The 12,826-nt window shown below is 39.0% G+C and overlaps 1 protein-coding gene across 1 annotated transcript in view; it reads right to left on the reverse strand.

Annotated features, from left to right (window-relative positions):
* Positions 1-12,826, reverse strand: part of DNTT (DNA nucleotidylexotransferase) — a gene marked incomplete at both ends in the record, with an annotated part of 205,688 nt that overhangs the window by 139,314 nt on the left and 53,548 nt on the right. Inside the window, 2 exons of the mRNA XM_081328589.1 lie at positions 5,994-6,126; positions 10,609-10,732. Of these exons, the coding sequence (XP_081184715.1) occupies positions 5,994-6,126; positions 10,609-10,732 (257 nt within the window). The remainder of the gene's footprint in view (positions 1-5,993; positions 6,127-10,608; positions 10,733-12,826) is intronic.

Below are 12,826 nucleotides of genomic sequence, written 5' to 3' on the forward strand. Positions count from 1 at the left end.
AGGAAAGACCCGCCCTAGTTAAAAGACAGGAAGTTTGTGCCTTCAGACTTGCAACAAGTCTGTTAATGTAGCCTTACAATAAAGTAGAATTAGTTCATCTTGTTGTGTTTCTTGTCTGGTTTACCTGGGAAGACTGAGAAGAACCTTTTCTGTTGTGGTTCACACCCCATCATTACCCATAAAACATCATTATCCCAGTGCCCTAAAAACTAACTAAGGCAGAACTATGTGTCAGGATTTAGGAAGGTCTCTGTCTTAAAACCACACTAAGCAGCAATCTTTGTGAGGTGTCTACCCTTAGAAAGGGGATTACCTTGTTGATTACAGATGAGCAAGAGACGTGCTTATTCCAAAGCTAGAGATACAAAAGTTCCTTTGAAGCCAACCAAAACTGCACCAAGGAACATGTTAAAAGGATCAGATACAGGTAATCCTTGACTTACAACAGTTTGTTTAGTGACCATTCGAAGGCCCTGAAAAAAAGTGACTTACGGCCGTTTTTCATACTGACGTCTGTTGCAGTATCCCCATGGTCATGTGATCAAAATTCAGACACTTACAGTTGACTCATGTTTATGATGGTTGAAGTGTCCCAAGGTCATGTGATCACCTTTTGAGAACTTCTGGCAAGCAATGTCAGGGAGGAAGCCAGATTCATTTAACAACCCTGTTAGCAACTCAACAACTATAGTGATTTGCTTAACAACTGTGGCAAGAAAGGTTGTAAAATGGGGCAAAAACTCACTAGTTGCAAAAATGTCTCACTTTGCAACAGAAATCTTGGGCTCATTTGTTGTCCTAAGTCAGGGGTAGGCAACCTTGGCTTTTTAATGACTCGTGGACTTCAACTCCCAGAATTCCTGAGCCAGCATGGCTCATCTTGGAAACTCTCCCTTTCCCCTCAGCATGGGAAAGTATTCATTCCTGGCAGAAGAGCTCGGAGCATCAGTGGGTGAACAAGCCCCTTCACCAACACATGACAACAATCCATAAAGGGAATCTATTGTATACTACAGGGGTCTTCAAACTTGGTCCTTTTGTGACTTGTGGACTTCAACTCCCAGAATTCCTCGGTCAGCATGCCTGGCTGAGGAATTCTGGGAGTTGAAGTCCATGAGTCATAAAAGAGCCGAGGTTGCCTACCCCTGTCATAAGTCAAAGACTATGTGTATTGCTTGACCAAATGTTGCAGAACTAATTCCTGAACCTCCGTGTACTTTCCTAACCCAAAACTAACCTCTTTCTTAATATTCTGTCCTGCTTCATCCATTCTAATAGTGTTTCCTAGAGATGCCTTATGCACAGCCTGTTAATAATTCTAAGTGGACTGGTTGGTCTGTAATTAGCTAGATCAAAGCATTTCCCTTTTTTATAGATCAGAACTACAATGACTAGACACTGATCCCGGGGGATATACACTGTCTGATCAGTACAAGTGAAAAGATTAGCTAACATTACTCTTCATCATTCTACATTTACTTTTCTTAATTCTGGTGGTCAAAGATCACCTGCTGGAGGTTTTTCAAGCTTGAATGGGGCTATGAGTTTCGTATGCCCTTCACAAGAACTGGAGTTACTGACTTTTCTATCATTCATAAAGCTCATTTTGTAATTAATTTGATTGCTTTTGTTCTGTAACCATGTACTTCCTATGTACTATATCAGGAGTCTTCAAACTTGGCCCTTTTATGACTTGTGGACTTAAACTCCCAGAATTCCTCAGCCAGGCATGCTGACCGAGGAATTCTGGGAGTTGAAGTCCACAAGTCACAAAAGGACCAAGTTTGAAGACCCCTGTACTATACAATAGATTCCCTTTATGGATTCTTGTCATTTGTTGGTGAAGGGGCTTGTTCACCCACTGATGCTCCGAGCTCTTCTGCCAGGAATGAATACTTACAGAAGTGTCATCTATTATGAGCCGCTGAAAGATAAGAGCTTTCATCATATATAAGACAGCAGTGCATACTTGAATCCAAGCAATCTCATGATGGAATTAATACTGTGGAATGCACTGAGCCAGAACCTTTAGATGAATCAAGGTATATGGAATAAGCATTAGAGATAAATAAGACAAAGACATCTATGGTCTGAATTACTTTGCTCAATTTGTCACAAATATCTTTTAGGTTCAAGTTTCCTGAGATATTTATATAGATATTAAAAGTGTTCTAAACAAATAACTAAATAATAGTGTGTGAGCTGTACAAATTATAGCTTTGCATATTTCTGTTCTCCCAGCACCTAGATTTGTCTTTTTTTAATCAGCAGTCTCAATGAGCAAGGAATGGGGGGAAACTAACTCCATATACAAGTATTTCCATAGTAATGATCTATAGCCTCACTCTAGTATTGCTATGGTAATAGAAAGCCTTCATTAATGATGTATTGCCATAGTGATGGTTGGGTGACACTATAAATTGCTTATGTGGAAAGTCTCATTGAAATCTAGTGTTAATAAGCATGCATTAGATGCTTCATTTCGTTCTTAGAGAATCTTTTTATTGTACTCTCATTTGTTTCATTTGTACAATTTCATTTGTACTTCTATAACTGTCTGGTTCGGTGCAGCAACCAAACAGGTCAGGTACAAACTTCAACGGATAGTTAGGACTGCAGAAAAAACAATTGCAACCAGCCTGCCTGTATACTGCATGGGTTAGAAAGAGGGCTGAGAAAATATCTACAAATCCCTCACAACCTGAAGCATAAACTGTTTGTTTTTTCCCTTGACCCATTGCTCTGCTGAACACCTAATTCCCACAGTACTGTCTCATGTCTAAGGATATTTATCCATGTACGGTAGTATGGCTGTATTGCTATTATCCTTCTCATCTTTTCTACTGTCTTCTCTTATTGGTATCATTATTATGATTATTCTTCAGAACCAATGAAGCTTCTTGGGTGAGAAGTGAAATGTCTTCTTCTTCACCCTCAATGGAAAAACAGTCCAGTTGCCTTTTGAAAAAGCACCTTTGAGACATACTTATTACCTAATGTAATATGTGTGTGCGTACATACAATTATACTATTTATAGGTAATTGTTGGGGGGACGAGAGGAGGCGGGTCATATTTTGGGAAGGCAAGTGAGTAAGAGACTTGTAAGATCACTCTTTGGACTATGTCAGAGGTAGGCAACCTCGGCTCTTTTATGACTCATGGACTTCAATTCCCAGAATTCCTGAGTCAGCATAGCTGACTCAGGAATTCTGGGAGTTGAAGTCCATGAGTCATAAAAGAGCCGAGGTTGCCTACCTCTGGACTATGTGATCCCTGACTGGATTTGATAATCTTTCCGAACTAACCAGGAAAAGCAGAAGCTGTGTGAGAAAGCTATGAAAACAACAGTGATTAGCAAAAGGCATGCTACTCAACACGTCTGAGATAAAAGAAGATTATCTACATCAAATTACTAGTCTGTCGAAATACGAAACCCAAAAAATATTCAAATCAGTTCTAGTTTATAAAAATGTAGATTTTGCTGTACTCTTTAAAAAAAACACATACACAATAGTGAAGTCCGTGCTATAATTGACGTCATAAAATATTTTGCTTCTGTTTTGATGTAAGGAGCTACCTATGGTAGTGCATCATTATGTAATAGGCAATACTAAATCCAAATACAGTATGCACATACTTTACAATAATTTATTGAAACATATTCTGATTTCCTTTGTACGGTATTCAGTCAAGAGCCTTGCTAAGAACACCATAAATTCATTCCCATTGACACTGTAGGTGGAAGAAGAGGTATTTTTAGATTTTTTTATCACCGTTTTTCCAAACTTACACAAGACTTGCTTTGCATTTTTTTAAAAATCGCTCAGATAGAAGTGTGATTGCTGAAAGGTGTTTTTATCATATCCTAACCTGATGCAGCAGATATACTCAAGGGGAAAGTCACAAGGCACAAAATAAAAGAATATTTAGAATTCAGTTGAGTTATATTCCATTAATCATGCATGGCATAACCGCAAAATTTCCACAAAGCTTGATCTTAAATGTCATTATTCAGAGAGAGAAAAAAATCAGAATATTCTTCCAGGAAATTAGTTTAATGTTAGTGAAATCCTGCAGTCCTTTGACATCAGAGGAAGACTTCTGTTTTCAGAAAATGGAATCCAAAGCTTTGCCCTAGCAAAAGCTTCAGGAAATAAACGCATAAACCAGGACATTTCAGATGAAATTCTCAGATAACTATATCGTGAATTGCTAATTTAGACTGACTCTGAACATTTTAGATCAGTATTTTTCAAACTTAGTGGCTTTAAGATCTGCAGACTTCGGCTTCCAGAATTCCCTATGCCAGGGGTAGGCAACCTTGGCTCTTTTATGACTCGTGGACTTCAACTCCCAGAATTCCTGAGCCAGCTGGCTCAGGAATTCTGGGAGTTGAAGTCCACGAGTCATAAAAGAGCCAAGGTTGCCTATCCCTGCCCTATGCTGATTGAGGACTTCTGGGAGCTGTCCAAACATCTTAAAATTGCAAAGTTTGAAAACTTGATCTCCTCCTAAACAAGATGCTTCCCTGAGTGCTATTCAGCGTAACTCAATGGGAGCGGTGTGTGCAGAGAAGGGCATCCTATATAATTTGGGGATAAAGATAAGAAGCTATGGAAAGATGCATTCCTTCATAAGTTCTGAAGTTCTTCATAAGTTCATACCGACACCGTGAACTATAGCCAAATCTAATTTAGTCTTCCATCTACTATTTTGCTTTGTTTCTCCAGTATAGCATGAGTCTAAAGTTTAAATCAGTCATGCAGCAACCTGTCCTGCAAGACATCACTCCAATATGATGGGGTCCCAGCTGTTCTGAGACTGTTGCCTTCAAACTCTCTCCTGTCTCTAGGACTCTGCAGTGGGCTGTGAGAATAACCTTGGCAGACAGGAGGAAAAGCTACAGACTAGATAATACTCTGATAAGAGAATTCTAGTCTAAAGGAGGGACCCTCCCTAATTGTCTAGAAAGTAAAGGGGGGAGCAAGGACTTCCAGACTTACAAGATTGATGTAAGCTCTTCAAGGTAGGGTTATTGTAAGGTTACAGTAACAGAATCTTATAAGTTTTGCAACCCCCTCCCCTGCCTTTACTTTCACTCCTTTGGATTAATATTTTATTTTATAATAAAAATTTGGGTTTGATTCATTTAGTTAAAATTCTAAATTCTAAAATTCTAGTTAATATAGTTAAATTTTGTTTACATAATTTACATAACATTGTACCCTCTCTCTATATATTGTACACACATAAAGACCTAATCATTAGAATTATTGTTAATACACATCACAGGGCGTGCGGTGGAGGCGGGGCCGGCCAGGCGATGCAGGGTAGCCAGTTAGGCATGCAGGGTGAGGCGACGGTGGCACAGGTCCAGCAACAGATAGGCCACCAGCCTGGCTGACACAGGTGAGCACAAGGACCCTCTCAACTATTTTCATGTAAGCTTTGTAGCCTGTGATTTTTAAGAGGGTGTCATTTAAGCTACAATGTTGAGCATCCATCACCATTATCAGTGCTGGTTAAAGGTACTGGAAATTAAAGTTCATCCAACTCAACATCACCCACCATTGTTCTACAATAGTGTTTCCCAACATTAATAACTTTAAGACATGTAGATTTCAACTTCCAAAATTCCCCATCCAGCACAGCTGGGTGGGGAATTCTGGGAATTGAAGTCCACCTACCTTGGACCAAGATTAGGTCCAACCCAGTCACAGAGAAAGGCAGAAAGTCCATAAGGATTTTCTCTCCAATTTTGGGGACAATGAATGCTCCATGTTCATGTCTACAAAATGGATAAAAACATTGTCAACATTCATCCCATTCTCTCTTGAAATTATTTAGGATTCTTTTTATGTAAAATATTTGTATGACATATCTTATTTTAAAAATCCAACCTGATTCAACGTGGCATTGGCATGGTTTGCAAAAACATTGACCCAGACTTAACACAGATGAAATTTCCAGAAAACCTATATTTTATACTTACCTTCGGAAGCCACCAGTTAATGTTACAATAGCATCAGGTAAAATTTTCCACACTGTATCTTGAACGATCCGAGTTGCTGCATCTGCTTCGGCTTTAGATACAGAGCTAATAAGGTCATCATAGTACAGGAACCCTGAAAAATGATTCTTAGATTATACATCTTGTATCACTGTACATTTCAAAGTACTGATTTTCACTTTTAAATACCTTAATATCAGAGGGCCAAGTTATTTGTACGACTGCCTCTCCCCTAGGATAACTGCCTGTTCCATGCACTCTGATAGGATAGGTATACTCTAAATCCCTTCCCTATATGTTACCATCTAGTGGGACCTAGACAATGTGCCTCTTCTGGTGGGCCCTACCCTTTGGAACATCTCCCTAAGATCCCAAATGCCCCCACTATCATAGCCTTCCGAAAAGTCTTGAATGCATGGCTTGTCCCACAAGCACTGGAGTAGTTTGTTTGTGAATTTGTGGAAATATGTGGAAGTACCAGGAGCTTCCCTGTTGGTTTTATGCTTTTTATTATTTTGTTGCTGTCTATATGTAACCCAAGATTATGTTGCCTAAGATGGGCAGATATACACAGCTTTTAAGTATCTTATAAAGAAAATAAATACATGATGAAGTTGTCCAGGGCAGTGTTTCTCAACCTGAGCAAGTTGAAGATGCGTGGACATCAACTCCTATAATTCTGGCCAGGGAATTCTAGCAGCTGATGTTCACAAATCTTCATGTTAAGCCAGTTGTAGCTAAACATTATCTATAATTTCACAGGGAAAAATTATGATTAAAAGAAGCTGTAAGAATACATTAATGCTAATAAGTAACTTCTGTTACATTTGACACACAATTATATAATTAAGGCTCTGCCATCCATCTTATGTTGGGACCTCCCAATATCTTGGCATTTGTCCATTCTGTTTTGACACGGAACCACTGATTGGTTCAAAATTGGGAAAGGAGTCCGGCAAGACTGTATACTGTCGCCCTGCCTATTTAACTTATATGCAGAGCACATCATGAGAAAGGCAGGGCTAGATGAATCAAAAGTTGGAATTAAGATTGCTGGAAGAAATATCAACAACCTAAGATACGCAGATGATACCACTCTAATGGCAGAAAGTGAAGAAGAACTAAAGAGCCTCTTGTTGCAGGTGAAGAAGGAGAGTGCAAAACTTGGGTTGAAACTTAACATTAAGAAAACCAAGATCATGGCATCCGGCCCTCTCAATTCCTGGCAAATAGATGGGGAAGAAATGGAGGTAGTGACAGATTTTATTTTCCTGGGCTCCAAGATCACTGCAGATGGGGACTGTAGCCAAGAAATTAAAAGACACTTGCTCTTGGGGAGGAAAGCCACGGCAAATCTAGACAGCACATTAAAAAGCAGAGACATCACCCTGTCAACAAAAGTGCGTATAGTCAAGCCTATGGTCTTCCCAGTTGTAATGTATGGCTGTGAAAGTTGGAACATAAGAAAGGCTGAGCACCAACGAATTGAGGCCTTTGAACTATGGTGCTGGAGAAGACTCCTGCAAGTTCCTTGGACTGCAAGGTGATCAAACTGGTCAGTCCTAGAGGAGATCAACCCTGACTGCTCTTTAGAAGGCCAGATCCTGAAGTTGAAACTCAAATACTTTGGCCACCTAATGAGAAGGAAGGACTCACTGGAGAAGAGCCTAATGCTGGGAAAGATTGAGGCAAAGAGAAGAAGGGGACGACGGAGAATGAGGTGGCTGGATGGAGTCCCTGAAGCAGTAGGTGTGAGCTTAAATGGACTCCAGAATATGGTAGAGGACAGGAAGGCCTGGAGGAACATTGTCCATGGGGTCATAATGGGTCGAACATGACTTCGCAGCTAACAACATAATAATTAAACTGAACTTGGATGAGAATTTGATTTTCAGTTATCAAAAATAGCCAAATATTTTACTAAGATTCCTATTAATTTTTACTTATGTAAAAATCATTAGGATGAGATCCATAAAATGCCTCCAAGAAGTTTTTTCTCTGGCTACTCCAGAAACCACTGGCATTCTACTACTAAGCTAGAGAAACACAATTTAAGCTAAGCCAAATTCAAACTTGCTAATTTAGATGTCAAGAACTTCCATGGATTATCATCATCATCATCATCATCATCATCTTCTTCTTCTTCTTCTTCTTCTTCTTCTTCTTCTTCTTCTTCTTCTTCTTCTTCTTCTTCTTCTTCTTCTTCTTCTTCTTCTTTTCTCTCTCTCTCTCTCTCTCTCTCTCTCTCTCTCTCTCTCTCTCTCTCTCTCTCTCTCTCTCTCTCTGTGGTAAATACAGTGAGAGGGAAGAGATCTAGCCTTCTCTCATTCCGTTTTTCTAAACAGAATTTAACAAGTGTTTTGCACAAACCAGAGTGAACCAACTTGATAATACTTCTTTAATACGTTAATCAATTAACCAAAAATCAGTTAGTAGATGAATCCGCCTTTTCATTTGAGTGATAAAATATCTGGTCAGTTCTAACAAAACAAAACATTATGCACAAACCAATAAAATATCTCTATTAGAATAGAAAGGAGGAAGACTCAAATTGCATTGTTGCAGCTGCCACATTGAGTTTTTTTAGTCCTCCCCTGGCTTCAAAATTGCCCTAGGATGGGTTTGTCTATCTATGAAACAATAGTGAATACCGTTTAATTTATTCAGACATAAAGGTGCTTTAGAGCAAGGATATCAAACCTTGGCAACTTTAAAAACTGTGGACTTCAAGTTCCAGAATCTCCCAGCCAGCCATGCTGGCTGGAAAATTCTGAGAGTTGAAGTCTACAAGTCTCAAAGTTGCCAAGCTTGGACACCCCTGCTTTAGAACAAGAAAAGGTACAAGGAAAATAGATGTCCTGATAGATCCATGAGTGATTGATGACTGGTCAACAATGCCAGCCTCTAATTGGCTAGCATTAGTTAAAAAGTTCTCCCCCATCTCTAAGTCAACTTTTAAGATTGAGAGAAAACCAAGTCATGTTGTATAAAAGGACTTGAAAGCTTTAGTTCAGCCAGTTTCTTAATACTCCAGCTGAGGGACCTTGGTTCTAAGAAGAAACGAAGTGATTCCCACGAGCAGAGATTTCTATTTAAATTGATTGACTCAATTCTTGTCTTATTCTTTGTTCTTCTCAGTCTGTCCAATATTTCTCTGAATATGAAAGGAAAGGGGAAAAAGGAAGGAAAAAACTAAACACACCCAGCCCATTGTTTTTTTTATTAAAGAGTTTTACAAAAAAAAATTTACAATACACATCCCCAAAACCCACCCGCCCCAAACCACCCCCCTTCCCCCCCCCACTTCCCAGAGCTGAATACAGGGTCATAGATATAATAATCATATTCTAACTAAAATTATCCATTATAAAATTAACCAAATTCATAATGTGCTTTAACTCCCCTTTAACGTTCATACATTCAAATTATTAAAAACATAATAATAATAACTTAAACAAAAATATAATCACCCACCCCATTGTTTTGTACATAAATGATTTAGACATAATATAGGCCAACTCTGCTCATTTAATTTCCAGCATACAGAGGTGGAGGTGGGAATAATGTAGACTTAAATATCCCTGCTCAGTTATCTTGTGCGACATGTGTACATTATTCCAAGGTACCTCATAACTATTGGGATTATATTGCATATAAATATGCTAAGAAATTAAAATATTCTCACTGAGATGTAGAATGAGATTAAAAATAAGTGTGGATGAATCATCCCAAAGGAGATTTTTCAAGAGGCAACTGGACTTACTTTGTTTCTTTTCCTTGAAGATGTTTCACTTCTTATCCAAGAAGCTTCTTCAGTTCAGAACTGAAGAAGCATCTTGGATGAGAAGCACAATGTCTTCAAGGATAAACAGAGGATGTCCAGTTGCCTCTTGAAAAATCACCTTTGGGACAACCATGACCTGGATGACTGAGAATCTCCATAGACAAGTGTGGATGAGACATCCAAGGATCCTGCGCTTGGAATTCTGATGAAATTCCTCGCTGGAATCTCACTACATGGTAGAAGTATTGTAGCTTGCACAGGAGTTCTAACAAAAAAATAATAAAGATATATAAAAGTGCTGTAATGCAAGGAAATTAAAACCCAGAAATTCCTGCCCATCAAAATAGATCCATGTTATGCAAATCAAAGAGCTTGCAACTGAGATCCTTCTAAAGAAAAGTATCTTTCACACCCAAAACAAAGTTTATTTTGATAAAATGTAAACCATCTCACTAACAACAGATGCGGTGATTTTCTTAAAATATTTTATGCTACAAACCTGAAACCAATATGAAACTTTATTGTATGAATGATCAGTAATTATGAGGGAGATAAGCAATTTAGAAATATGAAAAATAAATAAACAATATAAATATCTCTAATTGAACTAATACCTTGTGGGATTATTGGGACTACAATTCCCAGATTTTCTGGCCATTCACATGAGGAACCCTGGGAATTGCAGTCACAATATATCTGGAAATCCTGCATTAGGGGAAACTGCATTAATCAAACAGAGCGGGTATATGCACATCTGTCGGGTGATTTGCTCGTTTAAGAGCAAGACTGAACATACAATTAGATAACGTTTACCTGCTTTTTGCATTCTTGTTAATGTCAGGTTCTTGTTACATTTTACTTCTTCCAGAGTTCGTAGTCCCATTCTGTACCATTTGTCAGATGTCTTCAGTCCAACTCCAAAAACAGAAGTAAAAAGCTATGTAGAGTGGAAATGTATTCAGTTTAATAGTTTGTGGGGTGCTGGGCCAGTGCAATGCAGAGTTTCATGTTTTCTCCTGACATTTAATACAAGTTCAAGAGTTCCAGCCACACTGTAATTACTGTATTCTGAATGGCCACTTCAACTAAGACTGTATGAAATATGAAGGAAACATGTTACAGGTAATTATCATTTAACAACAGTAGTTAGGACCAGAATTTTTGTAGCCAAGCAATGCAGCCACTTGATTACACCTCTTAGTGATGGCTATTCCAGCACTTCCAGTTGCCCTCATTAAGTGAATGCCATGTTGTCATTAAGCACAATGTCATGTTGTCACCATTTTCAACCTCCTGTCACCTTCCCTGTTGACTTTGCTCGTCGTAAGCCGGCAGTGAAGTCAAAGTTGCAAATGACAATCATGTGACCATGGGACACTGCAGCACTGAATTTGCAAGCCAGTCATTGAGCATTCTGGGTAGCAATCACATAACCAAGGAAATACTAAGATAATTGTGAGGTCATACAAGCTGTGGAAAATTCAGATAGTTGCTGAACAAGTGTTTAAGTGAGGACTACCTACTATATACCTAAATTTGGAAAGGATGTAGATTGCAGCAAGCAGCAGCAAGTACTCCTATCCAATAATATTTGCTATAGATTGAACAGCAATGCAAATATCACATTTATTAATAAAAGCAGGGAAGAGCACAAAAGGTAACAGAGACTTTACTACATCACCAGGGGGGAGAGACAGAATTATGGGTTTGTAAAACATGTCTGACAATGAGTAACATCATCTAGGATCCAAATTAGAACCACTTTCTACCCATTGAAATACAACTGTCCACCATGGCAGGTCTTCCCTCTTTCTCTCCTGAAATACATCACCCAAAAAGGAGGTTTTTAAGCCTTTTCCCCTTGACCTTGATTTTGGTAAAAATCATGTTCTAAGAGGTAGTTCTCTCCTCAGTCAAATAAATAGCAATAGCAATAACACTTAGATTTATATACCACCCCATAGTGCTTCACAGGGACGCGGTGGCTCAGTGGGTTAGGACACTGAGCTTGTTGATCAGAAGGTTGGCAGTTTGGCGGGTCGAATCCCGAGTGCCGCGTAACAGAGTGAGCACCTGTTACTCGTCCCAGCTTCTGCCAACCTAGCAGTTCGAAAGCACATAAAAATGCAAGTAGAAAAATAGGGACCACTACGGTGGGAAGGTAACAGTGTTCCATGCGCCTTTGGCGTCTAGTCATGCCGGCCACATGACCACGGAGACGTCCTCGGACAAGCGCTGGCTCTTCGGCTTTGAAACGGAGATGAGCACCGGCCCCTAGAGTCGGAAACGACTAGCACGCATGTGCGGGGGAACCTTTACCTTTTACCTTTTAGTGCTTCACAGCACCATAAGGGTGGTTTATAATGTCAGCATAGGTCCAATCTAAGTCCTCATTTTACTGACCTCAGAAGGGTAGAATGCTGAACCAATCTTGAGCCCTGTCAGGATCGAACTCCAGGCTGTGGGCAGAGTTTAATCACTGCACCATAAGGGCTCCCAACAATAATGTTTTGTTGGTGCTTTAACTACAGACTAGTTGGTCCTAGAAAGATATTGAGAAAACAAAGCAATGATCTTCATAGAAACTGGTATCTCAGAAGATCAATGCATCTATTCTATATATGCCATCTTATGAATAGACTGTTGCTCAAAGTTGCATGGCAAGTAATGGAATACATTGAATTTTAGAACTGGCTGGAGAGTCCTATTTAAATCTTCCTTTCTGATGAATCTCCAGGCTTTGAATTTGGGTCAAGCTAATTTATCTTGTATTTCTAAGAAGATGATTTATTAATGCAAAAACAATAAAGAAAAGAATGATTTTTGAATGCGTATGGCTTGTCATTTCAGACAGAGCAAGTGAAATTGTCTGCTCTTTGTGAAAAGCATGGTGCTTGTGAGGAAGAGCTGTTCCATTTTGTAATCTCATTTGTCAAAAATTACTTAAATTCTTATCTATTAATTCTCTAGTATTTTGTTAATAGGATCATGAGAATTCACAGAGTTGTTATTAGCTCTTACATAATGGTCA

The sequence above is a fragment of the Vipera berus genome (genome assembly GCF_964194415.1).
Source record: "Vipera berus genome assembly, chromosome: 5".
Classification (NCBI taxonomy): domain Eukaryota; kingdom Metazoa; phylum Chordata; class Lepidosauria; order Squamata; family Viperidae; genus Vipera; species Vipera berus.